Raw genomic sequence first — 14881 nt, 5'->3', positions numbered from 1 at the left:
GTCAGCAGAGGGATTTCATAACTTTCTGCTTCATGTCATGTTGTTGTGCTTGTCAAATGAACTCTCTGATACCCTATGGAAAAATGTCTTCTTTGGAAAATATTGCAGAATTCCTCAGATTTTGATGCACTGACTTGATGTTGTCAGATATTGCTGAATTGCATCAAGCACAAGTCAGAGTCCATTACTATTCCAGTTCTTTCTGACCAAAATGTTTTACTTCAAAGGAAAATCGTAGTGGACACCAACTGCATGAGAGATGGTATAATAGCAAGTGCAAACATGTACCTCCATCCTGCTTGGACACCAGAGAAAACATAGTTGAGTGCGCAACAAGTTCCCAACTGTAATTCCAACTTCGTACAGGGTAACCATCAACCCTCTGTGTCGGGAGAAACCATCTCAGAGATAAAGATGCAGCAGCTCATGGAAGTAATGCTCATTGCAAAACTAATGATGGCCCTACAACCACCAGTGCCAAAAAAAGAGATAATGGTGCCTCCCAGGATGTGGAGATTACTGAATGTCTTCCTGACATGACGATCAATCAGCCAGCCATTAATCACAGATGCTGACAATGATCTGATCAGAAGAGCGCTAACCACGGCTTCCTGCTGGACACAACCCAGAAAGAACTGAGCTTGAAGCTGCGGCAGAGCGCCGGATATTATTCCGAGCTCATGGCCGAACATTATGCCATCCAAAAGTGGATGCAGTGATAGTGAGCACCAGGACAGAGCGACCTAGAAAAGAGAAAGTAGCACACAAATAACACAGAAGATAACTTTGCAGCTGGGATGGCCTGCTCTTATACTCCTCCGCGTCCGCTGCATTCATAAAACAATTTGATAATACCTAGAATATCAAAATCAACTGCGGGTCGCAGATCCTTTACCTATTTAGTGCCAAAATTCTGGAATAACCTACCTAACATTGTTCAGGAGGCAGACACACTCTTGCAGTTTAAATCTAGATTAAAGAACCACCTCTTTAACCAGGCTTACACATAATATCCAAATCCGTTAAAGGATTTTTAGGCTGCATTAATTAGGTAAACCGGAACCGGGAACACTTCCCATAACACCCGATGTACTTGCTACATCATTAGAAGAATGGCATCTATGCTAATATTAGTCTGTTTCTCTCTTATTCCGAGGTCACCATAGCCAACAGATCCAGTCTGTATCCAGATCAGAGGGTCACTGCAGTCACCCGGATCCAGTACGTATCCAGACCAGATGGTGGATCAGCACCTAGAAAGAACCTCTACATCCCTGAAAGACAGCGGAGACCAGGACAACTAGAGCCCCAGATACAGATCCCCTGTAAAGACAAGACCACAATAAAACAGATGATTCTTCTGCACAATCTGACTTTGCTGCAGCCTGGAATTGAACTACTGGTTTCGTCTGGTCAGAGGAGAACTGGCCCCCCAACTGAGCCTGGTTTCTCCCAAGGTTTTTTCTCCATTCTGTCACTTATGAAGTTTTGGCTCTGGCTTGCTTAGTTTGGGACGCTTCATTTCCAGTGATATCGTTGACTTGATTGCACAGATAACTGAGCTAAATTATGACATCCTTGAATTCAATGATGAACTGCCTTTTACTGAATAATTAGTGTTTACCATTGTCATTTTGAATTTTTGACACACTATTTTCCTATTAAAAGCTGTTCAGTTGCTTTGACACAATCTGTATTGTTAAAAGTGCTATATAAATAAAGGTGACTTGACTTACAAAAATAAAGGTTCCTTATTAGTATCTATGATTCTGTGAAGAAACTTTAACATATATGAAACCTTCACTGCACAAAGGGTTCTTGAGATTTTTTTATATTATTAGCACTAAAAATGGTTCTTTTAAGAATCCTAACAGAAAGGTTCTTTGTGGAACCCAAATGGTTCTTCTTTTGCATTGAACCATTTGCATTCAAATCCCCCTTTTGAACCTTTTAATAAGAGTATACAGTGAACCAGAATTATTTTGGTGTTCTGATCTGCTCAGGACCCAGAGCAGGTTAAAATGTCATGTATAAAATTACTACTAACTTACTAATGTATACCATCCGATAAATGTTTTAAAAATGTAAGTAGCAAATCTCGTTGGGCAGGATGTGCTGCCACCATGGGTAGCATATTTTTATGAGGCTGGACTAACCTACAACTCTAACTTCACTCCTAACATTGTGAGGGTAGATCATCCTGATAGATGGGTCAGGTTTTCAGAACACTCGTCAACTTAAAACTATACAAATGGTTCAAAAGTAGAAAAGTCATATTTCAGGAAACATACATAAGGCCATAAACTATAGGCCTACTGCATATTACGTATAATAATAATAATAATAAGTTATTTATACATGTTCAAGCAGCATACAACATCACAATAACTATTTCTATAACGGGCTACAAACAATCAATTACAATACTTCGTTTTTTATTTTTCTTAAAAATTACATGCTAAAACACATAAGCATCGAACAGGTCTGACACTTAGCTACCCATATTTAACAGAATTTACAGACGCTTGCTCGTCAAATACGCAACAAGTCGGTCTCGTCCGGGAATATGATCTATTTCCAAAACTAAAAACATAGCGAATGGGAACTACGAGTTTAAAGACTGCAGTCACGCCAATTCTAATCATCGGGACTGTCCGCTTCATCAGAACGCTGTCACAATGACTATTGGTTTCATTAGAGCAGATCACTTGGCCCTTAGCTGCAAATAATCGGCAGTTGATGTTTCTAAATAGCAGTCCTGTCCTCACAGAACTTGAAATACAACTAAAAAAAAATTAATCCACAGGACATAACAAGGGTAAGTTCTTTTACAAACTGATTGTTTCTTGTAAGTATGACATTTTTTGTAGTAGGCTCCTAAAAACAGCCATGTTGAAGTTAAAAACCTCAAACAAAAGGAAAGGAATTTAATCTAAGGAAATTAGATGTAAAAACTTCAAACGTAATCATGGACTTAGTAGTATTTAACATGTAAAAATTCACAATTGTATACAAATAAAAAAAACAATGCAGAAACAAACAATGGTAACTAAGCATGTGCTTGATGCTCATATGCTACTGACTCATAAGTCGCTGGTTTTAGCTCAATAACACACAAAATAACCTTTATAAATGTCCATGTCCCTGGGTTGTTGTCCTAATCCTTAAATTGCATTTGAATGTTTTCCCCTGCAAATAACAAATACACCATCTATGACCTAGTTATGCAGCTGGGCTAGAATCTATGCCCCCTATTGCTCTGGTATAGTAACAGGACTGATGATTTGATGCTAATATGCTAATTTCTAGCTAACAGGTCAATATCAGAAAGTCACATGGTATGTAATTTGAAAGGTTATTACTTTTAGATTTTGGTAATATCAGGATTAATAAATAATTGTTTATATGTACACTTTCAAAAATGGTAACAGGACTGATGTTGTATGCTGACCCCTCTCTAACAACCCTGATAAAACATGAAAAATAGAATATTTAAGAAGAGAGAAACGTACCCTTGCTTGCACTGTGGAAACCACTTGCTCTAAATTATGTCACCTCCATGAAATAATGTCACTTCTGGTTTGTACCATTATTTTATAGGGGCGTTTTGGTGTTAGTAACAGGACTGATATGAAATTAGGGGACAATGATAAAATAAATTATATTTCTAAGAAAAAAATTTTTTTTATATATATATATAACGTACAGACCAAAAGTTTGGACACACCTCATTCAAAGAGTTTTTTATTTTATTTTCATGACTATGAAAATTGTAGATTCACACTGAAGGCATCAAAACTATGAATTAACACATGTGGAATTATATACATAAAAAAAGTGAGAAACAACTGAAAATATGTCATATTGTAGGTTCTTCAAAGTAGCCACCTTTTGCTTTGATTACTGCTTTGCACACTCTTGGCATTCTCTTGATGAGCTTCAAGAGGTAGTCACCTGAAATGGTCTTCCAACAGTCTTGAAGGAGTTCCCCGAGAGATGCTTAGCACTTGTTGGCCCTTTTGCCTTCTGTCTGCGGTCCAGCTCACCCCTAAACCATCTCGATTGGGTTCAGGTCCGGTGACTGTGGAGGCCAGGTCATCTGGCGCAGCACCACATCACTCTCCTTCTCGGTCAAATAGCTCTTGATGCCTTCAGTGTGACTCTACAATTTTCATAGTCATGAAAATAAAGAAAACTCTTTGAATGAGAAGGTGTGTCCAAACTTTTGGTCTGTACTGTGTGTGTGTGTGTGTGTGTGTGTGTGTGTGTGTGTGTGTGTGTGTGTGTGTGTGTGTGTGTGTGTGTGTGTGTGTGTGTCAAAACCATTGCTTAACAATGAGATTGCACTTGAAACAATACACAATAAATTAGTGTTTGTCAACTATCTTTTTAAAGGACAATGAATATAGCCTACTAACGATACTAAAATGTGGGGAAACACAGTAAGACAGTTAAAAAAAAACGATTATGGATAGGATAAAGTTAAGAACGGTAGGTGGCGGTATGCGCTTGTGTTTCTAATAAAAGAAGAAGCGTAAGCAGAATTATGTTTCCCCCGGAAGCAGAGAGCACGTTGCTGCATGTCATAAGGTCAGACTGGAACATGGCCCACTCAGACTCCGTGAAAGCGAGTGTACCGTCGTATTTAAAGGAGGCACAGATGATTAAACAGGGCGCTGAAGCCCGTGTATTTCGAGGGACGTTTCTGGGTCGGTCCGTGATCATTAAAGAGCGATTCAAAAAATTATATCGCCACCCAGAAGTCGACGAGAAACTGACGCGCCGCAGAACCACGCAGGAGGTGCGATCCATCCTGCGATGCAGGAGAGCAGGTCAGTGCACAACCACCTAATATATCCCCCTCACTTCAGTCAGAATATGCTCACATATTCACAACAACAAGAATAGGTTTAATCATGCAGACTCGATAAATGTCAATCAATGCAAATGTATTTGACTAATCAAAGACTGCACAGTATTTAAATAAGCTCAAGAAAGAACAACCTAACCTTAACCATGATTGCAATTAGAGTTCAAAATATTAGTATTTGGAAATTAAAATAGTAATTATTTACTCACCCTCAAGTTCCAAACCTGCAAGAATTTTAGATGTTGAACGCAAAATAAGTTATTTTGAAGAAGAGTGTAGGTAACCGAGCAGTTGCTGGAAGCCAAGGACTTCCACATTATGGAAAAAATACTGTGGAAATCAATTTCTATTGGCTACCGTCAACTTCTTGGTTACCAGCATTTTTTAAAATATATTTTGTTTTCATCAGAAAAAGAACAGGTTTGGAACAACTTCATGGTGAGACGATGATGACAGAATTTTCAGTAAGAGGCTTCAATAAGATTATTTTTAAACACCTATTTGCCTCATAGTTCATTAAAATCTGCTAATTGAACTAATTTAAATGTAATTAACATCTCTCAATGATCGATGACTTTCCTTTGTCCCAGGTATCAACGCACCTGTTGTTTATTTTGTTGACTACACCACTCATTGCATTTTCTTGGAGGATATTATTCACTCAGTGTCAGTAAGAGACCACATCGCATCGGCTCAAGCATCAGAACAAAACCCACAGCATCTCCAGACTCTAGTAGACAAGATCGGTGAAATCCTGGCTCAGATGCATGATGAAGATGTCATCCACGGTGATCTCACCACCTCCAACATGCTTCTGGTCAGTGGAGCTGAAGACCACAACATGAAGCTGGTTCTGATTGACTTTGGGTTGAGTTATATTTCTGCTCTACCAGAAGATAAAGGAGTTGATCTGTACGTGTTGGAGAAAGCTTTTCTCAGCACTCATCCCAAAACGGAGACTTTGTTTGAGAGACTTCTGAAAAGTTACACTGCTTCATCCAAAAAATCACCTGCGGTCATCAAGAAACTGGATGAAGTTCGGTTGAGAGGACGGAAGAGGTCTATGGTGGGATGAAGTGCATTACGGAGTGTGTTCTGGCATTGAAATGGGTTCACACAGGATTTGCTACGAGTTTAGAGCAGTACTTTGATGTTGGAAATGTAATCATCTTTGTAGTACATGAATGTGAGGGTTTTTTGATGCACTGAACATGAATGATTCAATCTCAGATTCTCCCATTCAGTGTGGGTGCATAACACACATGCAGTTGGAAATCCACTGATACCAGCTGATGTCTGGCCCACCTGATAAATTTTGAATGTTTTTTTTTTTTTTTCATGCTGTACCATTTCATCTATAGTTCAATATAATTAATACTAATTGCCATAAAATGGCAGTTGAATTTTTGGGTCCCTATTAAAAATGCATGTGATTTTAAACATGTAAATCATCATGTTCGGAGTGATTTGAAGAACTGCGAATGAAACCAATAAAAAAGTGCATTCAAGTTTTGCTTTTGTAATGTGCATTTAAATCAGTAATATATAGATTTTGGACAATCTTGACTGATTGTCAAGTCAAATTAGCATCATTAATATACAGTAGCACTTTATAACACACAGATCGTATAAAGAATAGTGAAAAAAGATGGAGATGCAGAAACCAGGTTCAGTCAAGTTCTTGTCATGTAGCCTCATCATCAACAAATCAGAATTAAGGATTAATATTATTCAAAGAAATTGCATCCTTCTGCTTGAAAATCGGGGAACATCAGACCAGCTTTAGGTGAGAAGGACGAGTTGTAGTCTGTACAGCAGGTTGACACATGACGGTAGAGCTGATGTGATGATATAAAATCAATGACAAAAACATGCAATTATAATAGTGTTCATGATCACTTTTCAGTTTAAGTGATCTCCAAATAAAATAACTTAAATATATTCATGTTAATTCATTGTATATATAATACAATAATTTCCCTGGTTTTACAAAAATACGACAATTGATAATTAACCAAAATATATTTGCATCCTTGATGATCAGAAATAATGCTTTTTGTCACTCCTTGATTTTATGATGAAAATATAGCATTTTTTTATACAAAACAAAACCTTAAAGATACAAAAAATAGAAAGATCGGTATGTTTTGCCTGATCAACAGAGATAAAACACTGTTTCAGCATAAATCACAAGTATAAACACACCAAAATAAAAAATAAAAAAAAGTTTTATCTAAAGCAGTAAGCAGACGTGGAGGAAATATAAAATACATTGTCATTTCAACCGATGGCACAGAGAACATCCTAACACATGCTGAGGTTATTAGGCAAAATGATCCAAAAATAAAATCCATTAAAACTCAAATAAATAGGAACAAAAAGCAAACAGTATTTTTTATAATAGCATCAAGGCTCTTTAAAAAAAAATGTTTTTAATGATTTTCATAGCAATGAAATAGAACAACCTTTATTTTAAAAGGTGTTCTGCCGAAATGCGTCTAGGTGAAGTCTCTGTTGGTGAGAATCATAGGAGCGACCAGACTCCAGGTGTATAATGACAGACAGACCCAGCTGGAGGAGATCTTCACCCACACTGATGTCCACTTGCTTGTCATGGCATTGTAGTCTGCATCAGGACTGGTTTGACAATAAAAATCAATGTTACTGTTTTGCATATAATTATACACAGTGCCTGCTGTTGCTTGTGTTTCTACTTTTCTATTCAAAATGTTAAAATTCTTCTTAGTGATCATTGGGAAATGCACACACCTGTACCAGTTGGTGAGAGTCATCATGATGTAAAGAGACGCCAGGAACAGCATGAAGTGAAAGAAAGCGTAGCTGTACTGAACAGTGTCTCTTTCGTTGTCCTCCACAATTGATGTTGTGACCTCTTCTGCTGTCTCAAGACTTACTGTGTAGCTTTCATCCACGACTGTGCTATCTTTAGCTGCTAAGGTTAGTTTATTAACTTGACTGGTGTTGGAAGAGCGTATACTGTGAGGGGAAAAAATGCATAAGCATTAAAAATGGCATAAGCATTAGAACTTTAGTATGTCCCATCTGGATACATGTGTTGTGTTCAATATAATGTCTTCAGGGATGTTTATTAATCTATTTAAAACTACCAGTCAAAAGCTTGGACACAAGTGCATGCTTTACAAGTTTAAAAAAACAAATCCATTATGCAACTTACCCATAAAAAACTGTATATGGTAAAGGTAAATAATGTACATTTATTCAAGTATGTCCAGAGTTTAGTAGTGGTTCCTTTGCATTTTTTTTCTTTCATATAATTCACAATTTACTCTAGACTCTTGAAATTAAAACATTTCAACAAAAAGAGTGCCAGACAACGACTGCATATATCACAGTAAAATATTGTACCTTGAATACAAAATGCAGAGAACAAAAATGGCCAATCCGACGATGCTTTGAGCGTCCCACCACTGCAAATACGGGGCAGTTGGCACCGTTTCCTCTGTGTCTACAATGATGATGGCCGTCTGGTTCTCGACCTCCAGTGGTGTAACTGTGGAGGACGTGATCTGCTGGAAGATACTGATCAGTCTTGGGTTGCATGTGCGGTCTTGAGATGAGGGATGGACAAAAACAAAATAACAGATCTTCAAATTAAGAATTTCTGAAACAAGTTTTTCCAAGCCACAAAGGTAATTGAAAGCCACAAGGTAAAAGAAAAAGATCAAACATCCTGAATATCAACTAAGTCATGTGGTCTAATTTAAGAAAGAAGACCGATAAAATGAATAAAAAGCTTTGTGAAGCTGCTAACCTGGCTCATTGGTCATGGCTGACCAGGTGAGGTACATGGTGTACAAAGTCATAACGGATGACTGAAGAAGTCCAGATCTGGGCTGGTATTCCTGGAATTACACACAGTCTCTTTGGACTACAAATCTTTGGACTACAAATCACAAAAGGACCATAACTGATTAACTAACACTAAACATGAAATACAGTTAAAACTGCATGGCTTAGTTATGTTTATACTGTATGGCAAATGCAGCAAATGTCTCAGAGAAAACACATTCTCTTGGCTAAATACCTGAATTCTGGGCAGTACAGACAGAGCAGAAGCTACGACACATAATAACATGTTGAAGCAGATGAAGAACTTGTTAAGCACACATCCTTCTGTCGGAGTGTAGATGTTATAGCAGAGAACTGCAGCCATGAAGGACAGAATATAGTTCACTCCTGTTACTGACAGCAAGGCTAGAAGGAAGGAGCATTAAATTACTCAACATACATATTAATATTAGTGCTGTCAAATGATTAATCAGGATTAATCGCATCCAAAATAAAAGTTTTTGTTCACACAGTATATGCATGTGTACTGTGCATATTTATTATTTTGATATAAATACACAACCATGCATGTATATATTTAAGAAAAATATGTTACGTTTATAATTTTATATATTTATATATAATATAAATTATGTGAATATAAATATATGTAAATATTTTCAAAATATATGCTATATGTGACCCTGGACCACAACAGCAGTCATAAGTGTATTTTTTTTTTTTTACATTGAGATTTATACATCATCTGGAAACTAAAAAAAATAAGCTTTTCATTGATTTTTTTTTTATGTGATTAATCGCGATTAATCGTTTGACATCACCAATTGTAACAAAAATAGGTTTACACACGTAACATATTTACCTACCTATATACCACCTCTTTCTGTTTTCTTTTTCCATTTTATCAAGCCAGGATTCGTTCCACGAGTGGGCAAAGTCAATAAGCAAAACCAGCTGAATCAGAATAAAGAAAAATGCTCCACAGCTTCCCACAATAAAGCACACTAAAGAAAAAGACATAAATTAACTTAGATTTCTTGCAAGCAGAAACTAAGCTGGGCATAAAGAATGAAGAACATACTGTACGATTCATGGCCTCCTAAAACTTGCAAACAAATATCCCTAGAGGTGATGCTCAAGCAATGCTTGATAATTTATTACATTATTAATAATAAACGGAATAAAAATTTAAAATAAAAATCCCCTGCAAGCACAAATTGCTCAAACAATAGTTAAGTTAAAATAGTTAGAATGGTTGTTTGGTTGCTTACTCCCATTAACAACATTAAAGCTGTGGTGTGTGATTTGTGCAGAACTGAGCCTCACACTAACGTCATTAAGATGCTTATCACAGTGAAAAGAATCAGATCAGATCCGGTCCAAAAACATCCATAACACTCACTATACTCTGAACTCTTTAGTTATCATATAATATACTACTATCTACTAGTCATCTGTACACCTCATCATAACCTAAATCAATATTTAAATGTTTTGTAACAATAATTTACCTTAGGACAATTAATGTCTTTACTGTTGCTATACATGTGTATTTAGGAATGAGGGCTGACATATATTTTAATTGATAGCATGCAATGATTTAAACACACAGGACTTTCATATACTTACACTAGAAAAGTCAACAACCTGACAGTATGACGAGATGGCAAGGGTTGTACCTTGTGATTTTTTTGCCTTTTGAAAGGATAGTTCACCCAAAAATTAAAAATCTGTCATCATTTTCTCACCTAGTATAACTGACTTATGCTCATGTTCAGAACACATTGTAGTCCATTCACTGAAAGTCCACGCAAACAAAATTTTCATCATTCTTACAAAATGATAAAAAAGACATAGTAAAAGTATTCCACATGTATCAAGTGGTTTATTCAAGTCCTCTGAAGAGACTCCATTGCTTTATATAAAGAACGTAATTAATTTGAACATTACAAACATTGATTAACACACATATGGTGAACAGACACTCAAATGTGCTTCCCTGAAGCATCTTATAAAGCAAGTGTTTCTGTTCAGAAGACTTGGATTAAACCACTCAGATATTAATTTCGCAATGTTTTCTAATAACTTCCTAAAGTTCATAAAAAATATAAAATAAATCTTCATTTGTGTTTCGAAAATGAACAAAATACAAAGGTTTAGCAAAGGTTTCAGTTGCAAAATAAACGATTTCCACAAAAACTTAAAAATTATTATTAACATGGAGTCTCATCTTTGAAAAAGACTCACCTGAAAAAATATTCTTTACAGAGCATAGACAATCACAGAAACAAGAGTGACTTCTAATATACTATCTCCTATTGCAGTGATATCTGATATATGACAGATATCAACTTAGACATTGTATTCATGACATATATATGAAAAACAATAACAAAAACATTAAATATACAGTAGCTTTGCATAATTGCCAACCAATCAGATCAGATTTATATGAGTTCAATTCTTACTTCGGGTAAAAGGCCCCTCTGGAATATAGAAGGCACCAACAGTGACAGCAACCATGACTGCAATCTTGACAATCCAGAACCTAATGAAACATAGAGATGTCTCACTAGTTTCATAAAATGACCCAATTCTATAGTATTTCTTCCACAAACTGTGGTTTAGCAATAAACAGATTATACATATTGTAAATCAAATCAACAAGGAGAACAAGTAATCAACAGCTTGATTTTGAACAGAAAATGGGTCCGCATCATCTTAATGGACTAACCCATTGTGAATTGCAGCTCTGGGATCTCGGCTGTTCTTCACATTGATGGTGAGAAGGGAGAACATGAGAAAGAACAAACTCATGCCACAACAAACCCGGTACACAGCCTTGTAGCCGAGAAAAATCTCACATTGAACATTAGCCTCAATTCCTGGTATACTGGGTCCTGCTCCTCCATTACAGAAACCAGGGATCTAAGAATGAAGAAATTCAGATCAACTTTCAAATGAACTACAAACAGGATTGTTCTCACAGCATCAGAGACAAAAATCTAATCATTTCAACACAATATAAAAACCCCATTTGGTCTACATTACTTGACTTATTGGATTATTTCAAACTCTACTAATGCTTCAGAATAATTCATTCTTACTCTTTTAAGCTGTTGTTCAACACCAGGTGACAACATGACACAGGCAATGATGGTACCAAGCAAAAGGATGAAGGCATACATGATTCGGGTTACAATAGACTTCTTGATCTGTGGGCAGCATCTGCACCTAAAACATCCTGCATGGCTGCAAAGGCAACAAACCTTAAGAAAACACAAGAAGAAGAAAAAACATTTCCATCTGGAGCGCTTTTATAAAGAAGAATGATTTAAAAAAAAAGACAAATCAAGAGGATAGGTAATGGCTGAAGGGTGCACGCAGGATTCAGAATTGACAGATATTAATGTTAAGACCGTTAGACTTACTTTCTCCAGCAGCAGCAGATGTTTATGAATTAAAGCAGCTGATGTGAGATCTGAGCTCAGTCTGTTGTAAACAACTTAATACTACTGTCACCTTGAGAAGTGATGTTCACAACGCATGCAAACTTAACCATGTGCTTGATGTTATTATGGCCAACACTAGAGTACACCAGAAATTAAAAAATAAATAAATAAAATAATAATAATAATATATATTATTAGCATAGTAGCATGTGCTTAATAATCTCCAGAATATTCTTTATAGACTTGTTTTATATACAGAGTAATAAAATGTAGAACATGTATAATTCGCATGTTTAATAATATTAATTATATTCTGAATAGTGTCTGTCAAGCATGGTCGTGCTCGTCTGTCTCTATTGTCTGACACACTCATCCACTGTGTGCAGTGCTGAACTACAGATCATGATGGAGAACCACTTCAATAAGTGTGTAAAACCAAAGTTGGCTATTGTGTAGAATGCATAAGTTCAATAAAATTCTCAATATTTACCTGTTTAATATTATTCTGTAGATTTGATCTGTTGTTAATATTACTCTGAATTACTCGTCTTTATTAAATAGTATTTTTAACCTTTCTATATACCCTGTAGACGCAGTTGACGTGACGTAAGTGAAGCGCCCCGCTGCTGACTGTCAGAGGAAACAATATAATCCTGTTAAGCAGGAGCGTAAATAACAGCTGATTCTCTTGACCTGTCCTGCTTTCATTACACATTAATCACATTTCTTTGATTCATGGAAAATTTCATTATATTACAATCTGAACAAAATGTCAATTTATAGTACTACATAAAAATCCAAATTGACTTACCCAACTCGCCAGGGTCCCTGACACAGCACCCATACTTTCAGCAAGAGACACAATAGCTCTAATCTCCTGTTAGTGTTAATAACGAGTCAATTCAGAATAAGAGGCAAATAAATAAAAACAGGAGCGATCCCTTAGAAATTAACACAGCATGCAGAAAAATACCCTTGCTGTCTTTAATGCAGGTGTCAGGTCCGATCCGCCTGTATTTGAGTTCTGGAATGACAGGTGAGATCAGTCACGTGACCAAACATCACTCATATTAATGACGCTCCGTGACGTTTTCCCAACAGACCTCATTGATTGGCTGGAAGAGAGACGTCCCCTGAAAAACTAGCCAGTTAGAAGAACCCTGAAAAGCCTAGCTCATGAATATTAACTACTCTCTCAATCTGAACGCTCCAGGAAGATTGTCAATGACCTCGTTAATATTCTAGCAAAATGTAAAAATTCATTTTCATTTATGGATTTATTTAGTACAAATAAAGTGGAATCATATTTAAAATACGCTAATTACAATCTTCTTCACAACTGTCACAGTAATGTCAAATTATGCAGCCCCGGGTTATGCATTAAACACATTTTTCACTACATTTGAATAATGCACTGAGATTTCAGACACCGCTGAAAACACCAGAGTTATAGAAAGAGAACAATTCAGTGAACAATATAATGTAAATAAACGGTATGATTATTTAATAAATGTATCAGTTTCACTGCTACAAGGATGTGTGTACTTAAACATTACACAACAGTTAACAAGAACTACCAATTCATTTTTATTAACAAGAATGGGACAGCATAATGAAGAACTGACATTATCATTGTCTAACATCAAACATGATGAAAAAAATATCTGAAAAGATTCATTATTTCACTATACATAAAGTAATTTTTAACAAGTTACATGTGCAGATGGTAATTTATACAACCTTGTTATAATGTGTTACAAATCATAAACTCACTTGTGTGAGATATTTGGACAACTTCTGTAAAATGCGTCTTAACTAACAGAAAATACATAATCTATGTGCCAAACCAATTAGCAGTAAAGCTAAACACAACCCTAGTGCAATGAAGGCAAGAAAAAAAAGAAATTTTTATAGGCTATTAAAAATCAAATCTTTACTATTATAGTACAATATACAGTGTTAAAACAGTGTTAAATTACAAAAGGTATAATGTTCTAAAATATATTCTCATTTCTCATCACCTTTATTTTCTGAGCTGTGGTCTTCAAGTTTCAGTTTTACTTGGGGAAGCATCCCAGTGATTTAGCAGGATCATATTAACCTGATTTTTGTGTGTGATATGGATCTACACCCAGACAGAGATCAGTTTTAGGTTAATTAGGAAGTACATATAGCTACAGTAAATATCACTACACAGAATGCAGCTGGAAATACACTTTATCCTGTATATTTCATTCAGCAATAATAAAATCTGGAGTATGAATGTCTATGATGGAGCGAGTAGCTGCGGTTTCGAGCAGTGCTTATCAAACCCTGGGTCATGGCCCTCTGATGGTTTGCGAGACTTAGAAAATGGGTCGCCACAAAGTGATTTAAAGTTTAAGACTCAGGGAAGTAGGAAGTGGGAACCAACTAATATCTTTAATAAAAAATTGAAATAAATAAACAAATGAAAGTAAGTGGCAGACTCTAACAGTGCGTATCTGTCTAGCTTCAAAGGTTTCTAATTACAACTTGTTTTACATTGTAGTCAATCACAGATGTACCTGTTGATTTCTTAAATGCGAAGTTACGAAATTACGAAGACAGAACTCCTGGTGATTCCAGCTAACCCATTGCTTCATCACAACTTCTCTATACAGCTGGGCTCATCAACCATTACTTCTTCGAGGACAGCTAGAAACCTAGGAGTTGTGATGGATCATCAGTTAAGCTTCACAGACCACAT

General features: G+C 36.1%; 2 protein-coding genes and 1 long non-coding RNA gene across 3 annotated transcripts; 1 reads left to right on the top strand and 2 right to left on the bottom strand.

Moving 5' to 3' along the window:
• Positions 1–112: 112 nt before the first annotated feature.
• LOC132126524 (uncharacterized) lies at positions 113–3563 on the bottom strand. The gene is made up of 3 exons (XR_009427409.1): positions 3513–3563; positions 2500–2571; positions 113–743 (listed from the first exon to the last, which is right to left on the bottom strand). It is a non-coding gene; the product is annotated as an uncharacterized LOC132126524 (long non-coding RNA).
• Positions 3564–4549: 986 nt separating this feature from the next.
• On the top strand, positions 4550–6186 carry LOC132126114 (EKC/KEOPS complex subunit TP53RK-like). The gene is made up of 2 exons (XM_059537172.1): positions 4550–4832; positions 5461–6186. The coding sequence occupies exons 1-2, from the start codon at positions 4604–4606 to the stop codon at positions 5943–5945; spliced, it is 714 nt and encodes a 237-aa protein (XP_059393155.1). The 5' UTR covers positions 4550–4603; the 3' UTR covers positions 5946–6186.
• A 706-nt stretch (positions 6187–6892) lies between these two features.
• On the bottom strand, positions 6893–13182 carry LOC132126708 (serine incorporator 1-like). Its single transcript, XM_059538159.1, has 10 exons — positions 12965–13182; positions 11809–11970; positions 11436–11629; positions 11170–11249; positions 9568–9705; positions 8937–9106; positions 8664–8754; positions 8258–8459; positions 7640–7867; positions 6893–7507 (listed from the first exon to the last, which is right to left on the bottom strand). The coding sequence occupies exons 1-10, from the start codon at positions 12995–12997 to the stop codon at positions 7369–7371; spliced, it is 1437 nt and encodes a 478-aa protein (XP_059394142.1). The 5' UTR covers positions 12998–13182; the 3' UTR covers positions 6893–7368.
• Between the last annotated feature and the right edge of the window lie 1699 nt (positions 13183–14881).

The sequence above is a fragment of the Carassius carassius genome, chromosome 44 (assembly GCF_963082965.1).
Source record: "Carassius carassius chromosome 44, fCarCar2.1, whole genome shotgun sequence".
NCBI classification, from domain to species: domain Eukaryota; kingdom Metazoa; phylum Chordata; class Actinopteri; order Cypriniformes; family Cyprinidae; genus Carassius; species Carassius carassius.
The sequence above is the reverse complement of the archived record's forward strand: the minus strand, read 5'-3'. Positions and strand labels throughout refer to the sequence as shown.